Source organism: Pangasianodon hypophthalmus, chromosome 7 (genome assembly GCF_027358585.1).
Source record: "Pangasianodon hypophthalmus isolate fPanHyp1 chromosome 7, fPanHyp1.pri, whole genome shotgun sequence".
Classification (NCBI taxonomy): Eukaryota; Metazoa; Chordata; class Actinopteri; order Siluriformes; family Pangasiidae; genus Pangasianodon; species Pangasianodon hypophthalmus.
The window spans coordinates 5,705,036-5,723,243 of NC_069716.1; the positions used below are offsets into that span (position 1 = coordinate 5,705,036).

The 18,208-nt window shown below is 37.7% G+C and overlaps 2 protein-coding genes across 2 annotated transcripts; one reads left to right on the top strand and one right to left on the bottom strand.

Annotated features, from left to right (window-relative positions):
- The first annotated feature begins 192 nt into the window (after window positions 1-192).
- p2rx3a (purinergic receptor P2X, ligand-gated ion channel, 3a) lies at window positions 193-11,756 on the top strand. The gene is made up of 13 exons (XM_026940397.3): window positions 193-293; window positions 3,343-3,626; window positions 5,395-5,530; window positions 5,614-5,685; window positions 5,814-5,883; window positions 6,046-6,130; window positions 7,679-7,756; window positions 7,853-7,982; window positions 8,639-8,775; window positions 8,866-8,959; window positions 9,056-9,121; window positions 9,207-9,284; window positions 10,472-11,756. Exons 2-13 carry the CDS (start codon window positions 3,505-3,507, stop codon window positions 10,592-10,594), a joined length of 1,191 nt encoding a protein of 396 aa, XP_026796198.1. The 5' UTR covers window positions 193-293; window positions 3,343-3,504; the 3' UTR covers window positions 10,595-11,756.
- Window positions 11,757-11,815: 59 nt separating this feature from the next.
- zgc:113229 (uncharacterized protein LOC550612 homolog) lies at window positions 11,816-17,820 on the bottom strand. The gene is made up of 5 exons (XM_026940641.3): window positions 16,883-17,820; window positions 16,625-16,767; window positions 15,514-16,117; window positions 14,038-14,280; window positions 11,816-13,243 (listed from the first exon to the last, which is right to left on the bottom strand). The coding sequence occupies exons 1-5, from the start codon at window positions 17,510-17,512 to the stop codon at window positions 12,986-12,988; spliced, it is 1,878 nt and encodes a 625-aa protein (XP_026796442.3). The 5' UTR covers window positions 17,513-17,820; the 3' UTR covers window positions 11,816-12,985.
- Between the last annotated feature and the right edge of the window lie 388 nt (window positions 17,821-18,208).

The window sequence follows — 18,208 nt, forward strand, 5'->3', positions numbered from 1 at the left end:
ATATGAATAAATAATTCACTAATAATTAAAAAAAAGAAAAAGTCATGGAGCAAGTGCCAATGGAACCAAACGAAGGACAATTACATCGAGGAGGAAAAGAAACCATAACAAGAGGAAGAATGAGGGTGAAGGCGTTGAGAGATCAGGAAAGTCTTTCAGCTCAGCTTTAAAGAGGAAGTGGGAAAAATGTCCAGAAGTTTGGGTGCTAAGACACAAAATGACCTTCTTTCCATACTGGACAATCTAATCTTGGGGACATAAGCGTATATACTGGCATGTAGGAGTGCTTAAAGGTAAGCAAAATACAAGATCATCAGATTAAGATGTCAGGCAGGAGTTTATACTACAGGCTGAAATTGGCACTCAGAGTATTTCTATTTTATTATTGAGTACTTAGAGTTAATAGCTAGTTTAATTGGTCTCTTGGTTCATTCCAAATTTCAATAATTCAAAAACAATTCAGCTTAGTAAATAATGTATAAATGAAAAATAAATTGGACCTAATGTGTTTTGCCGATGGAAAGATCAAGAATTAGAAAGCTCTCTGGCTCTAATAAATAGCCAGAGATAAATCTGTACTGAGCGAGTCTGTGGAATTTATTTTGTGAAAGTGGTCCCTGGCAACAAAAAGTTTAAGAAATATTGCTTTAAAAGTATGAATATTTGTGTGTGTGTGTGTGTGTGTGTGTGTGTGTGTGTGAGAGAGAGAGAGAGAGAGAGAGAGAGAGAGAGAGATAAAACTCGATATAAGATGTTTATCCAGTTTACCAAAATAAGTTTCTTGCCTCACAGACAGATAGCTCATAGTTCATAAGAGTGAGTGTGTGGTTTTTAATCTATCTTCTGGCCAAATTAGCCTGTGTGGTCTTTAATATGTTACGCGGAAATGGGGTGGTAAAAGCGAGTGTGGTTTTTTTTCGTAAAATGATGGAAATAGACAAATGGAGCCATTTCCTTTTGCTTTCCACAGAGCTGATCTAATTGGTGGCTGTCGAGGGAGTGTTCCACCTCTTTGCCTGTTTTCAGCTCTCTTGGTGTGGGATTTCAAAAATAATGCCATTAACAGAACAAGTGCATGTTAATGTTTCTCCCTCCGTCTATACGTCCATTTGTCTCGTGGATGTTTTTGAATGTCATTGACTTGGGCTGCAGTACTACGATGTTGCCCTCACTAATGTGCATATGGCACTAGTCGTGCTCTATAATTTACAGGAAGCTAGGTTCTTTCAGAAACACCCTCCCTTTCCCCAATAACTTGAAAGCATTTTTGACATGTAATTGGTTCAATAAAGAACCACAAACATAATGGGCGCACTTCAGTATAAGCGGAAGTGCATTCCCCCTCCTCAATAAGTACACAATTTGCACATTACAGTAGTCCCAGTTGGGCAGAACATATCCTCCAGGGTGTTAAGTATTAATGTAGGTTAAAGTACACTTTCTAACTGAAAATACAATCCTAGGTTCGATCCCAAACCAAAAATATGCCAGTAGGTCGACTGGCTACTGTATGTGCATGGTGCTGACAAAAAGATGAACTCATCCTGAGTGTATGTTCCAGATCCACTGTAACTCTGACCAGGATAAAGCGCTTACGGAAGATGAACGAGTGAATGTCCTGACCTGAACCGTCTTGAGTTTTTGGGGTTTTTTATTTATATTGTGCTCTGAATTTTTTTTTCTACCATGTACAAGATGTATTTCTCAAGGAATTCATTTTCCTGAAATAAATCAAATATAAAATAAATACAACAGTAGACTATAACAATGTAATATAATGCAGTACAGTGCAGTAATCAAAATGCCATTTATACAGAACAACGATAGAATAATAATACAATAATGTGCAAACGTGACAAATAGAGTGCGGTCCAAAGGTCTGAGAGCACTAGTGAAAATGCTTCTATTTTGCATTCTTTTCTAATTTAATACAACGATTTTCATTACAAACCGTATTATTGACAATAGCGTGAGTGCAATGTAGAATCTTTGAAATATTTACATGAATTTCAGAATTTCTTATTTCGTATTTGATCCCCTTTTTTGCATCCCCTTTTTGCTTTAATGACAGTGTGCACTTGAGCTGGCATGGACTCCACAAGTTTGCACAAAACCTAATGATCCATTTTAGATCAAATCCACCGGAGTGTGGTTTAAACACATGCTTCAATAGAAGAGATTAGACATTAGACATGAGGAAAATCTGACCTTTTGTTCAAAAACAGTTAACATGGTCAAGATCACAAATTTGCTTACATTTAAATAGGGACCTAGAAATAATGCAGAACCTTGAATATTAAAACTTACTGACTGTTACTTACTGACTGGAGACTCCTCCCATTAAATATTACATAATATGTAATGTAAAGTAAATGTCTCCTGACAGAAAGCTTCACCATATCAACCATTGTACATTGTTCTTTGTAAAATAACAACACTCTCTGAAAACACGTTTGTTAGGCTTGGATTATGTGGTGCACACACTATTCAAGCCACTGCGTATTAGCTGTTACTATAGAGATGACCACATATTAGAACAGGCACATTAAGATAAAACTATAATTCATGTAACAGCCGGAACTACTGTCAGAGCTGCTGTTATAGAAAATAAATGCACGCCTTCTGATGAGAGAATTCAACTGCACTTTGATATAATATTTATTAACACAATGGCCATGTCTTATAATCCAGGAAGTGAGTTAATCTATTCTCAATATAAAAATTAAACTTGAATTTAATTTCTCATTATCCCTACACAGATCTCACTGATCAGTGCCAGGTTTAGCACCTTTATTTTTGATTTTTTCCCCCTTTACCTTGATGCTGGCAGTAGTAATCTATTGTTTGCCAATGAGACAGTTCTTTGACTCAGCACTCGTAGGTGAATTGAAAGATAAAAGATGACTCGCTTATATAAGCTGTGGGATTTTTTTTGTATCCATGATTCAGAAGGCCTATGGATAATATTTCATCCCACTGCATGCATGTGATCTGCATCTGCCAGTAATGACAATAAAAAAATCAACTATATTTTTATTTCACTTGATTTAAACATTTTTATATGCTAATTAACCCATTTATTAGCTGCATTAATTAACAGGATGTTTTTAGAGAGAGCACTGATATTAATGTCTGAGTTTAGCAGCTGATGTGCTCGCTGTGGTGATGCGCTCACTCACACTTTGTTTAGAAGAGCCTGAGAGGTTAGCAAATGAACGGATCATTAAGGAAACGTAGCGGACCCCAGAGACACAAGAGAGGAAGAGTTGAAAGAGGGAGGAGAGAGAAGAGCGTTAATGGTCATTTAGCCATCTTTCTCTTTTTTTTCATCCCTGCATTTAGTGCTGGCAGTAGAAGGCACTAAGCTTCATTCAGCAGAGGCTGAGGGAGCGAGATAAGCCTGGCTGGAGCTCACGTGTTGCGGCCTTCTCCTCTAGCCCTGTGGACGCCATTAGGAGCTTATCATACACTTGTTAACACAGAGATCTACCATCTGACCTCATCATGTTTGGCTGGGTCGCTGGTTTCTTCACCTATGAGACGACCAAGTCTGTGGTGGTCAAAAGCTGGTCAGTGGGAATTATCAACCGTGTGGCCCAACTCCTCATCATCATTTACTTTGTTGGGTAAGAGCTTAGGAATGTTTACATGCTTGTATATGTGGTTGAAATGATAGTGTGTGTGTGTGTGTGTTTGCAAATGACTGCTGTGTGTGTGTGTTTGCAAATAACTACTTTTTTATATTTTGTAAAGTGAAAAAAATCTGTTGAATTTTTTGCACAATTGCACCTGAAAATAGATTTATTTATTAATTATGTATGAAATGAGAATAACAGAATACTGATTATACACAAGAGCATCTACGTAGGATATACTTTGAACCATTTGAACTACTAAATTTAATTTAAAAATTTTTGTATAGCACTTTTTACACTAGAAAGTGTCACAAAGGAGCTTCGGATATAGATTTAGATCCTCAGTGAGCAAGCTTGAGGTGACAGTGGTGAGGAAAAACTCCCTGAGACAACATGAGGAAGAAACTGGGCTCAAAAGGGAACTCGTGCTCTTCTTGGTGACACAAGATTGCGCGATTAAAAGTCATTACAGTGTACAGATGATTAAAGTGTGTTGGAGGGATGTTCAGTATGTACAGATTATGAATAAGAGTCTGGGATGAGCATTAGATAGTCTTTACGATTACAGCAGCAGTTCACAGGTACAAATTTACAGCATCCAGGTGAGATTATCCACTGAAGCACGAATGAGATTTGGGTATAAACTGTTTTTTTGGAACTACGAATCTTTAGGGTATCCATGTGGGACCATCCAAAACAGCAGCAAGTGAGTCGCGAGTGCAGAAAACCCAAGCAAGAGTAGAACATCAAGAAGAATCAGGCAGCAGGTGTGAACATGTAACGACAGAGAGAGAAAGAAAGACAGAGAGAGAGAGAGAGAGAGAGAGAGAGAATGTATTTCAGGTATGCTCTAATTGTGCTTTAATCATGCACTGGTTCTCAAAGTGGTCCAAGTTGTGTGTGACCTTTTAATTTTCTTATAGTGGTGGAAATCACAATCCATCCTTACAAAGGTTATTATATTTATTATTCAGTTCTTATGGTTATTAGACAGTTTGATTGGTCCCTTGAATTGATTCAAACCTCAGAAATAACTTAGAGTAGGTCTGTCAATAATTTATAAATAATAAATAACTTGGACCTAATGTGTTCTGTGGTGGAAATTTCAAACTAAAAAGCTTAAAAACCTTTTTGCCTGTAATAAATAGCCAAAATAAATTGTATTGTACACATTTAAATAATGTTTGTGAAATAATTCTGTGCTGTCATTTATTCCTTATAATTTATTTATTCTTTATTTATAGAGGAATTTATTCTACAGTTAAAGGCATCCCTGGTGATGTTTGAGAAGCCCTGCGTTAATCAGTGCAAAAGTACCACAAATAATAATAATTCATGGCATCCTTTAACTTTTATGAACAGTGCAATGTAAGAATGTTCAAGAATTATGGGTAAAAAGCAGATAAGAAGAAGCATGGAGAAGTGTATCCTTCTTCTTAAACTTTATTTTAGGGATTCATGTGTCCCAGATAAGATACTAAGGTAAATAAATATTATGGAAATATTGTAGCAGAAAAAAAACATCCTTTAGCTGGACATGTTTATTGCAGAATGCTGAAATATTCAGTCACAAATTAGCCAATTTTGCTTAGTGCGAGGTAAATGCTTTCTGTCTGCGGAGGACATAATGACTTTAATTCTCTAATTCAATTAGGCGGCTGGCTTTTTCTTCAATTTGAGGGAAAAACAAGAGATGCATAATCAGAAATCAAATAACCAGAGGACATTTTTGCTTTCTGCTGTGTGTCTGTGTTTACAGCTGGGTGTTTGTCCATGAGAAGGCCTATCAGGTCCGTGACACGGGGATCGAGTCGGCAGTCATGACTAAAGTAAAGGGCTTCGGCTTCTTCAACAACAATCTGATGGACGTAGCTGACTATGTGATGCCCACGCAGGTTAGCAACACAACAAAATGTGCTCCATTCATAAAGTAAGAAGTGTTTCAAAGCGAGAAACCAAACTGTCTGACATTTCCCAGGGTGCCTCAGTGTTCTGCATCATCACCGCAATGGTCATCACAGCCAATCAGACGCAGAGGACATGTCCCGAGGTCGGTCTTTTATAAACCTGTTGAACTATAATAATGAGTGCCATAAAACTGTACATACACATACACATACACATACCATATCCATGTCCTCGTACCTTCTTGTCTCATTCTCTTTCTCTCTTTCTTAGGCTGACAAGAATTTTAACTGCAGCACTGATAATGACTGTGAGAAATACAAGTCCTCAAACTTGGCAAGTGGTGTGTGTCTATTTCTTTCCTTCCTTCCTGCCTTCCTTCCTTTCTTTCTGCTTATTTTACTTTTCTCTGCTCTTTCTCCCCTTCTCATATTTTGGTCATTTGTCGGTATCTTCTGTTTAACACATTGGAGTCATTTTTCTTCTACCTGCCTTCACTTTGTAGGCAAGATAACAGGCAAGTGTATCACTGAGGCTGAACGATGTGAGATTTTAGGCTGGTGTCCAGCAGAAGATGACACCCAGGAGATGTAGGAAACACACACACACACACACGTTTGTCTTACTATCCTTATGAGGACCTTCCACTGACATAATTTTTAATGGTGCTAATTATTACGATGCTAGATTTAAACCTAATTTCAGAAGGAAACATTTGGCTCTTTTAATATTTTAAATAAAAGCTGTAGGATTTGTTTGGCTGTGGGGGCCAGCCAAATGTCACCACAAGGTCAGATATTCCTAGTCTTGTGGGGACATTTGGTCATAAAAACATGCACACTTCCACTTGCACACTTCCATTTGTAAAACAATATTATTACGTCAAAGAATGCTGCATGCTGTGATATTTTCCCTTTCAACTGCATTCAAAAGTGAATTTTGAGATCTTTAACTTCTCACATTGCTTGCTTGTTGAAATTTTGGGGTTCAGTTTAGTACATAGTACAAATGGTATTCATAAGGAATAAACCATCATCGGGTGTGCTCTTATAAGAAAATAATCAATGACTGGGTGACGTGAGACCATCCCCACCCTGAAACCCTCCTATACCACAGCAATTTGCCAACAATTACATTTTCTAAAGTTATGTAATGGCACATCCTAATTTTTTTATCCATTTATAGTTACATTTAAAGTTGTGGAACATCCAGTGTTATCATTTATATTATAGCAGTTTTAAACAGTTGTTCCCTCACCATCTGCTGTTTCTTCTTTTAAGACAAAAAAATGCATCTTGTCATGTTAATGAGAAACCGAAAAGTGCGTAGACTTCTCAGAACAGCTTTACCGCTGACTGTTACAAAGCACTGACACTGGAGACTCCTTCCATAAATGTTAAATAATTGTCTCCTTACAGAAAACTTCAGCATGACATATTATTACATTTTGATTATTTGCCATATCCGCCATACAAGTTTCTATGAATGAATTGTTACTATAGAAATTATAATGTATTACACATTACAAATGCATTACTAGAAACCTGCTGCTGTTACCACCTTCTGACCAATCAGAACTGAGTTTAACAATTTAACAGTGATGTGGTATACTAGGCCCAATATGTTTTATATATTAAGTAAGGAATTTAATTGAGATCATCTTACATACCTTTGCATGGGTTTATAGCATTTCATTCACTGAAATTATTTATTAATCTCGACATTCTGATCTAAACTGTTTAGCCTTTCCGTAATCAAACCTTTCCAAGATATATGTGGGTGGTAAGTGTTAAAAAATACATTTCAAATGAGAGCTCATGCATTAAATCCATGCTTTATAGTGCTCTGAGCAACATTATATGTAGGTTTCCTTGATGGGGACAGGAGGTGTGCGAGCATACAGAGTGTTCATTAATCCTGAAGATAATGCAAGCTAAATGCTGTCAGTAAATGTTTCAATGCAGGTTTGATTTGTATCTACTTGGACTGTTTCAGTAGCTAAATACCATCAAGATCATGGTTAGAGGGCATGGACCTGCATGCTATATGTTGCTTTTTTTTTTTTTTTAAGAAAAACTGCTATAAACCTAGCAGACAAACCCTATAAACTCTGTTTCCCTGCTGTTGACCTTTCTCAGAAACCCAATGAAGGAGGTTGAGAACTTCACAATCTTTATAAAGAACAGCATTCGCTTCCCTCTCTTTAATGTCACAAGGTGAGACAAATACACTTTCACTAGAGCAAGGCTATGATTCGCTTCCAAACCATAATGCTCTCTCGCACTCTCTCTCTGTCTCTTTCTGGCTTTCAGAGGGAATATTGGTGAAAACAGCTATTTGAAATGTCTGTATAATCCCATTAATAACCCAGACTGTCCGATCTTCCGAGTGGCGGACGTGCTAAAGTATGCTGGCGAGGATTTCAATAAGATCTCACAAAAAGTGAGTCCTGCACCTCCCTGTATCTCTTCATCTGCTGTTTGAGGAACGCTTTCTTTTGTTTTATATATATGGTTGACCACCATTTTTCAATATTCTCTGCCATTACCTAAGGATTGTTTAAGCAGGTGTCTCTGTCTACCACTACTTCACCTATTTGTATACAGTTTTAATGAACAAGACCTGGGAGAAGGTTGAGGATCTGTGTGCAAGAAGCCATGGAACGCTATCCAAAACTCAATGTTGCAATAATAGCAATGATCAAACACAGGAAGGGTGAATCTAAAGAATAGTCAACGTCAAGACAAGGGACAAAACACAGTAATAGTGATCACAGTACATAAGGCTCAGAACTCAAAGGTTGGCAAGACTTCGCACTGAGGCTATGCATGGGGTGGCCTTATAAACTCTACGTACAGGAAGTAGCCTGGAAGTACTAAAGTAGAATGCAGGCAAGGGAGGCCTCTGCTGATGAGGAAGTGTACTGTGACAGCAGTTAGGAAATAAACAGATGGCTATGCTTCTGAATTGATTACAAATAATGTCCTGCATTTGAAAAGAGGAAAAAATTGTGTATACTTGTTTTCTGTTAGTCTGATATGGTCACACTGTGTGTGTGTGTGTGTGTGTGTGTGTGTGTGTGTGTGTGTATGAATTAGGGAGGAGAGATTGGAATTAATATAGCCTGGATGTGCAATCTGGACCAGGATGTGGAGAACTGTAAACCCAAGTACACATTCACACGTCTGGACTCTGCATTTAAAAACAGCCTTGCCACAAAGGGATACAACTTCAGGTAGCAGCACAAATACACGCAACTACAACTACAATACACACAAATACACACACATACACAATAATGTCCAACCATGTCTCATTATTTCAGGTTTGCAAAATACTTTAAGTCAGAAGATGGCAAAGACTATCGCACACTTCATAAAGCTTTTGCTATTCGCTTTGACATACTTGTGTCTGGCAATGTGAGTATAATATGTGTGTGAGTGTGTAGATGTAGTAATAATGTGTGTATGTAGTAAAAAGTGCAGATGTGTGAAATCTATTGTTGTTTTTTCCAGGCTGGAAAATTTCACTTAATCCCAACAGTAATTAACGTTGTTGCAGCTTGTACCTCAGTCGGCCTGGTAAGATCAGTGGCATAAACACACACACACACACACACACACACACACACTATACACCACTAATCATAATTCTCACTGGCTACAGGCAACGGTCCTCTGTGATATCATCCTGTTAAACTTCCTGAAAGGAGCTAAACAATACAAGGCGAAGAAATTTGAAGAGGTGACGTCTTTTTATTTCTAAATGCATACACCTTCTCCATTATCCCAGTCAGGGCATGTTAGGTGTCTGTGTAAGTTTGCTTATTTAGTTTTGTGCTGGGGCTACAGGGCTAGCAGTTTAGCATCATGTAAGCTTCTAGTCTAAATCATTACTCACCATAGACTGACACTCTTCTAGACACAGAGCTAAAAAAAAAAAAAAATCGCAGCAGCCATTTTGAAGTGAAATCACATGCTTTGGTTTGACTCCTTGCTAATATCAGAGTCAGTAGGAGGTGTGGCCCAAACTTTGAAGGTGGAAATGTAGGTTAGGATCGATTCAGGTGATAATATAGTTTCAAGTTGTGCTTTATTTAGCCAGGACTCCCTCGCAAAAGAGATATTGCTAAGAGAGACTTCCTGCTTAGCAACACCACCCTCACAGCTCCAGTACAAATCCAGAGCAAACCACAGAAGCTGGATACAACATTTCGTGGCTAATTGACTATATCTGGGGCAAAGGAAAAGTTAGTTTGTATGTGTGTGTTTGTATTCCTGTATTTTGCAAGTAGGTACATTATAACTATACATTAAATTACTCAGTAAATGTAGGCAGACTAATAGGAAAGGTATGTAGTTAAACACTGGCATCTGGAGCCACTGGTTAAAATCTAATATGCATACTATGCATCAGAAATGACTCACAATTACCGCATTCCTGCCTATTAAATCCTGGTTACTTACAGTACTAAAAAAAAAAAAACAGTACACCCCACGTTTTTGGAGAAAATATTCCCAAACTGACCACTTTATTTGGAACACCTGCTCATTCATGCAGTTATCCAATCAGCTAATTGTATGGTAACAGCACAATGCATTAAATCATGCAGATACTGGTGAAGATCTTCAGTTAATGTTCACATAAAGCATCAGAATTAGATGTCAATGTAAGTTCAGATTCTTGTTCTTGGCTGTGAGTGGGACACTGCTGTTGTAACACATCCTGATATGCTTTTCTGCTCACCGTGGTGGTATAGAGTAGTTATTTGAGTTACCGTAGCTTTCCTGTCAGCTCAAACCAGTCTGGCTGTTCTCCTCTGACCTCTCTGGTCACACGATTGGTTGATTGGATAATTAATTGCATAAAGTGGACGGTGAGTGTATATTTCATGGCAATATATGAGACTGATATTGCTCTCTCTCATTCAGGTTTCAGATTCCGTCAGTAGGTCTCCAAGTCTTGACCTCCATCAGGGCAGCCAGATGACAATCAAACGGGAAGAGAAGAGCTCAGATGACTCTGGGGCTTATTCCATTGGACATCAGGTGTGAGTGACGGGACGCCTCGGCAGGAAGGTGGTTGAAAAGCCTATCGAGATTTTACTGCTATCGCCAAATTCCTCTCCAGAATCTCAACATAAGTGTGATAATTATACAATAATTAAATAGCACATTCACTGAAAATGATTGGGACCTTATTTCATAAAATAATTTTACATAGACAAGCTGAATTTCAGTATGAGTAGGAATTATTGGTACCTGTGGTTAAAGATGATTTTAAAAAGTCAGGAAAGTAAGCCATATTTTTAGCGTTCTCAAACATTTTGCATCCAGGGACCATTTTAACTGTAAAATAAATTCCACGACCTTCTCAGTACTGATTTATTTTATGCTCAAACTATTCAAATTATGATCAGTTATGACACTGATATTATTACTTAAATATCAAGCTTTTAACAAGCTGAAAATCATACTAAAAGACTTTGTGAAGGACGGAAAATCAGGGAGGAAGATGTAGACCATATGTGCTCATGTACTTTTACCTTCCTAGTGCTTTTGAAAACTGGCAAATCTTCCAGTGGTATAGTAAAAAGTACAGGCTCTTTCCAGTTCTGCTTTCATAACATCATTAAAAAAATTGTTCTGTGTGACTCGACTATATCACACTCACTGCTTCTTTAACTATGCACATGAGCCTTATGCTACTATTACATATAGTAGGTCTCTCATCTCACTGTATTATAGTAAGATGTTTATTTCTTTACACCATTCATGCTAACATATCACAAATCACAATAACTGCATGTTCACTGTGGTATTTTTGCCATATTTAAACATCCAGTCATGTTATTTGATATTTAAACCTCCAGGCTCTTATATGTTTAGGTTTTATTGAAGAACATAGACTAAATAATAAAAAATATATATAAGCAACCACATTTACCAAATACATGTAGAACACACTGTAAACATAATATCTGTGTAAAAAAAAAACCCTGAATAATACATTTTAACGTAATATAAACGTCACGTGCATCATTCCTACATGGAAGGTCATATCAGTTATAAACATGCGATTTTCATTGTAATCAATAGTAAAATTGTTTTCTTCGGCATTACACAGTGTTTCAGTTATTCATAACTGCATAATGCATAATTACTATTTAAATGAACTACTTTGAATATACACAAGTTAATAAACTATTTCATCTGTCATGCTCTCTTGTTAAGTTATTCCACATTTCATTTTTACAAAGATGTATTTAAAATCAGTTATTTCATAGGGCCCTTCTAAATGATCATTACTGTAATAAACAAATGGTGGACACTTTGCCTTGCCAAATCGTTGTGCTGTTAAGTTTCTGAAAGAGAAAATGGCTGTGGCAACTCACAAGTTTACCTACATATGTACAAGTGCAGGTACAAAACATATTCAAATTACACTTCGAAATAACTTGCTTATGTCGCTTGGAGTCTGTGACTCCTGTAGGTGTGGCCTAAAGTATGAACGCCTGTACACCTGCACATTCATGCAGTTATCCATGCAATTATGCAGCCAATCCTGTGTCAGCAGCACAATGCACAGAATCATGCAGATACAGATCTTCAGTTAATGTTCACATCAAACATCAGAATGGAGAAAAATGTGATCTCACTGACTTGTTTCCACTGTAGCCTCAGATTCCTGTTCTCGGCTCACAGGAATGAAACTCCATGTCATTTTCTGCTTGTAGCCGATCCGCTTCAAGGTTTGATGTGTTGTGCTTTCTGAGATCCTTTTCTGCTCACCATGGTTGGAAAGAGTGCTTATTTGAGTTACTGTAGACTTCCTGTCATCTCAAACCAGTCTGGTCATTCTCCTCTGACCTCTCTCATCAACGAGGTGTTTCCACCTGCAGAACTGCCACTCATTGGATGATTTTTCTGTTTTGTTTTGTTTTTTTGCACCATTCTGTGTAAACTCTAGAGACTGTTGTGTGTGAAAATCCCAGGAGATCAGCAGTTTCTGAAATACTCAAACCAGCCCATCTGGCACCAACAACCAAAGTCACTGAGATCAGATTTTTCCCCCATTCTGATGTTTGATGTGAAGATCAACTGAAGCTCTTGACCTACATGATTTTATGTATTGCACTGCTGATACGTAATTGGCTGTCTGGATAATTGCATGAATTTGCATGTGTATAGGTGTTCCTAATAAACTGTCTAATAAGTGTATTATATTCACACAAAATAATGCAAATAATGCAAATTATAAGCATTAATCTAGTTAGTTAAATTTATAGATATAGCTACAAATGTTTTGAAGTGCAGGCTTCTCACTTTGGAGGTCATGATCACTTCAGAACGGATCATGGAGTTTTCTTTACATAACTTATTACAGACCTGTGTTTTAATAACAGTGTTATTCAGGTGAAGGTAGTGTTTGTAGTTTTTGCTATGTCACACAAAACGATATTTTTTAGTCCTGCGTGGAAGTTTAAGTTTGGGCTTCCTATTAGCCTTACTCCTGAGTGCCTCAATCCATCTGGGAACATACGGGCGAGACAGCGACTCTTCTCCACTGTCATCATTGCCCTCATTGCCATTATGACAGTAATCCTCATCATCAGCATCGCTATCATCGTCAGACAGAACAAGGGGTGGTACAATGGTCACCTCATCTGCAAATCGCACATGACGTTTGTTCTCCACCTTCCTCTGATAATTAAGAAAAATGAAAGTTGATGGAAGTTAGTCACACACAAAATACAGTTCATGCATATGAGTGATAAAAGCAGTAATGTGGACTGCTCAGAGCATCAGTAATATACACTATATCACAGCGCTTCTGAATTCTCACATCTGACTGGTCAGAAGGAAATTGATTAATTTTCTAAAATAGCAGCTCTGACAGGTTTATATTAATGTGATTATTCTACTATGTTAGCGTTTCTATAGCAACAGATTGCTCACAGGGATGTATGGAGGATGAGCCATATGATTTAAGCCTTTAAAGCTTAAAAAATATTGTGTTGTTATTTAATAAAGACAAGCATATAATCACTGATATGATGAAGCTTTCTGTAAGGAGATGTTTAACTGACATTTATGGAAGGAGTCTACAGTGTCAGCACTTTGTAACAGTCAGCAAGTCTTCAGGAAAGAGGACTTGGAGATTTCTGGTTTCCCAATAACATGAAATGCTGTGGTGTTTTTTGACACAGTGGTGGCATTGATTATTTTCCTATAACAGCATGCCCCATTGTATTTCCTTATTCCCTGGTTCTTCCACCAGTTCCAATGTGATCCAATGAGAATTGTGAACAAGCTGTGGTTTAGAGATGTGGTTGGATTATGTTCAGTTTGATAAATATGAATCCTAAACCCCACCCCTAACCCTAACCTAAATTTTCATACGATCATTTTCATATAATCACTTCACACGAGAGTATATACACCTGTTACAATGATCAAGGTTTTGATGAAAAATTTAGTCTCATAGACTGCCTCACCTTTTTGATCACAGTTTCTGTAGACACCGATGACTCTGAATCCTGGGAAACAGAGTGCTGGAGAGAGGAAATAGAGGAGGCAGGGGAAAGACTTGGTGCTGGATCTGAAGGGGAGGAATTATGTCTCCACTCATGTATTTCTGCTGTCTCTGATCTCCATTCATTTGAACCTCTTCTCTCTGTGGAGTGACCCCGCTTGCGGCTCAGAGATACTTGCTTCTTCAGGGAGGAATTGTCTTTGGACTGAGAAGAGAAGAGATAAAATACTGAGAGAACACAAATGGTAGGAACTCATATGTACATTGAATTACAGAATTACACAAAAAATATGTATTGTCTTCAACTGGGCCAACAAATGGGTTTGAGAATGTTGTTATACTTCATGCTAGAGATTTTATTTGTTTATTCATACTTGTAACTCTGTCTCGTGATGCACGTCTGTAAGATTCTTTTGAAAGATCACACGTTAATACACAAAAAGGACTTTTATTATTATTTAACTATATAGCCTTGTGGTTGTTACAGCTATTATATAGATATTGTAGTTTACTGCTAATAAACAGTTATTAATTTCATCTCAAGGCTCAGTAAATTAAAACAAATGTAAATCTATCTATCTATTAATCTATCTATCTATCTATCTATCTATATGTGTGTGTGTGTGTGTGTGTGTGCGTGTGTGTGTGTCACCTTAAATAAAACAATTTTAATTAATTTTTATTAAAACTAATTACTGTTTTGTATCCACTCTTTAACTGTAACTGGTTTGGGTAGAAACTTCAAGAAACAGCTCTAAGACATTAATTATGATGATACATGTTTGGCTAATGTGCTTTCAATTTGAAGAACTGGATTATGTTCATAAAATAAACCTGTATTGCAGTCACCATGGGGTTTTTTAAGGGGAGGAGAGACTGATTGCTGAATCTGATATATGGAATTACACATATATACAATATACAGAAAGGTAGCAAATTAATGAAAAAATGGTTTATGTTGTGGGGCATTTATTTATTTTCATGGCATGGTTTGGGTACGCTTGTCCCCTTACAGGGAAGCGTCACTGCAAATCAAAACAAAATTCTTCTGACCCATGATGAAACATTGTTATCCTGATGGGAGTGGTCTTTTCCAGGATGACTCTGCCCCCATGCACAAAGGCTAACTGAATGGTTTTATGAAGATGGAAATTATGTAAATCCTCAGTGCGATGGTCTTCACAGAAACCAGATCTGAACCTAATTGAACATCTATGATGTGTTAGACAGCACTCTTCTCTACCATCATCAAAACACCAACTGAGGGAATATCTTTTGGAATAATAGTGTTTATTTCCAGAGACATGAAGAATCTACACCAAGGACCATGGAAGCTCTTCTGGCAGCTCTTTTGCAAAACCTTAATAAGACACTTTATGTTTGCTTTTCCTTTAATCTGCCATTAAATAAAAATCCTCTTTTCAGTTATTATTATTACCTGAAGATATGATAAATCCAATTGGGGGAGAACCTCATGCACACTTCCAGGTTGCTTGTGGGTTATTTCCGTCGCTTGTGACTGATTCGCACTTTGCTCACTGGGTAACGTCTGATTTATATTTAGTTGTATTGAGTTTGACTGCTTATATGGATAAATATGTGCTTGTTCTTTGATTGTATAATTGTTCCCCAACGGGCTGACATGCAGATCCATGCTCTCCACATGGTTTGATCTTGAATCAGACAGTCCATACTGACCGTTGTGTAACTCAGACATAGGATGCATACCGAAATCTGAGGTCTTTCTTTGGTTAAACATGTATTCAGTGGTGTCCATGTTGTGGAAACTTCCAGAGTTCATTTTTGATTGTGTCATTCCCAAATCAAGGCCTGTGGCCTCTCTGTAATTCCACTGGCTGAGCAAGGTTTGCTCATTTTGACTTGATTGGCTAATACTGCTTGTTAATCCTATTCTTTGGTCTTGTGGGATGGAACTGGATGCTAATTGGCTGCTGGTGCTGTATGGGAGGAACTTGGCCCACTCCTGACCAGTGAAAATCTCTTCCATCAGGTTAAAAGACCCCGGTGAAAATAAGGTCTCACTGTGAAAATATATAAAAACAGTATAAATTTGGTATCGATTAGAGTGATTATAATTTGGTTTACAAAAATGGGTGTGGAAAAGGTGCTAACAATGTAAATATTCTTTGTTAATGTTCTTTGATTAGTAGTTTAGTAGAAAACAAACTTTACTTAAGCTCCTTAGATTTGACCAACTTCTTAATAAATAAGTTTTAGAGTTAAAGCCTTTTTTGGTGCATTTATTTAGACAGGATATTCGGCTTTCAGTAGCACTCAGGTTGAAATTACAGATCTTTAAGAGTGTAGTAAAACTGTCTTGGCATATGTGCAATACAACTATGTTTCTTGTACATTATAAACACTATCATAATTCCTCTTTCAGTGCTTCAGTTGTAATTCCTTAACACAAGTCACATTTTCATTTTCTCCTACTCTGAGGGTGTGTTAGTTCAGCAGAGTTGAGCAGGACAACATTCTCAAAGATGACAGATGTGTTGTGATAACCACATAGCTCATATTTCATGTACCTCATGTGATCGAGTGGACTGGATATGCTTTCGACTGGACCATTGTTGATTGGCTGGCTCTGGACACTAACTTCCTCATTGAATGCTGTAGTTGTATTGGTTTCATTGGGCCCAGTTTGTATAGGAATTGGAGACCTGATCCTCTACATAGAGAATAGAATGAAAGTGAATTTTTTAACAGACTGAAATGAAATGCAACAAGTTTGAGATTGAATGTATAAAATTTTTTTTTTAGTTAAAAAAAATAATAAAACTTACATTTGCAACTTTGCTCTGTTCTTGTCTCTCGCTGTCGTCTTGTTCTCTTCTGGGTATGCTTTTGTGTCTCTCCTTCCATTTTTCCTTCATCTTCTGGGTCCATCCCTTCTGTCCAACCCCCTGGCCCTGGATGTTTGATTCCGTCTGGACACTGCCATCACTCATTTTTGTCAGAGAGAATTTTTGCTTCCTGACCTGCTTAGGCATCACACCATCATCTGCGCTTGTACGGACATCACTGTTCCCTCCTGATACAGTGTGGTTGCTCATAAACCCCCAACTTAATGTTCTCCGTTTTGGTGTAGATGACATTCCTGGAGTGTGAACATCGATTCCTTTGGCAAATTCTTGTGACAGAGACGTTGTTACGCCAGTCGAACCCGGACTCAGTGGTCTGGCCAGATTAGTCACATTAAAATTGCTGTCCATAGAAAAATCAAAATTGTACATTGGCGGTGTTTGAGGTGGGCTCTCACCAGCACTGCCAGTTTGCTCTATCAATGTTGCATTATACTGTACTTCATCTTGTGTGTGTGCGCTGTTGCTCGCAGGTCTTGGTTGAAGTCTCAGCCTTTGAAGCATGGACTGCAACAAGACCTGAGTGTCCGATGCAGAGTTTGTGTCCGCCATTTACACACATTGAAAGTGAAAGATTACGTTACATGTCCAAAGCCAAAGGTAAAATTCCATCAAATCCTGAAGTGTGGTAGATCCACATCTTAAAATTCTTCAAGTCTTCAGATCATCTCCAAGCACGTCACTGTTAAGTGAGTGTATCTCACTGTCCTTGATATTCCTCTCAGACTTCAAAATGATGATACTTCCATATCATACAAATCCAGCCATTTTTGTTTACCTTCCCAGTAAATGCTGATTTTATTTCTGTTTGAAAGATATGCACACGTCTGATGGAGGCCAGGAAAGGCACAGAGGTGTGTTCAGCTATGACACAGACCCAGACAGACAAGAAAGACAAGTGTGTCAAGTTGACATCTTCCCTAGGAAGTACAGTCTTCTCTTCTTACTCTCCGTCCACTCTCACACTTGGGTAAACTTGCGTGTGTGTTTCATAATTATTCATTTTGCCATCACAGTGAAAGAGTGACACTGTGGTCACAGTGGTTTATAAAGTGGTTTTCTAATTGCCTGATATATCAAAGCAAAAATACTCAACAGCGTTTTTCATGTTAACACGTTATTGGTGCTGTAAATAGGAGTGGCTTTAGAATCTTTTTCTTGGAAATTAAAGGCAGGTGAAATGCAAACAGGATTGTACACAAGAGATTTTTTGCTGCGGTTCCTCAAATTATGCAGGGAGTATGACAA

Bases quoted from the DNA above. Each gene is read 5' to 3' on its own strand.
- p2rx3a (XM_026940397.3), top strand. From the start codon at position 3,505: ATGTTTGGCTGGGTCGCTGGTTTCTTCACCTATGAGACGACCAAGTCT. The intron at 8,776-8,865 runs GTAGCAGCACAA...TCATTATTTCAG, and splicing joins ACAAAGGGATACAACTTCAG to GTTTGCAAAATACTTTAAGT. The intron at 8,960-9,055 runs GTGAGTATAATA...TGTTTTTTCCAG, and splicing joins ACATACTTGTGTCTGGCAAT to GCTGGAAAATTTCACTTAAT.
- zgc:113229 (XM_026940641.3), bottom strand. From the start codon at position 17,512: ATGGCGGACACAAACTCTGCATCGGACACTCAGGTCTTGTTGCAGTCC. The intron at 16,118-16,624 runs GTACATGAAATA...ATATTTTCACAG, and splicing joins AGTCCACTCGATCACATGAG to TGAGACCTTATTTTCACCGG. The intron at 13,244-14,037 runs GTGAGGCAGTCT...CTTAATTATCAG, and splicing joins CAGAAACTGTGATCAAAAAG to AGGAAGGTGGAGAACAAACG.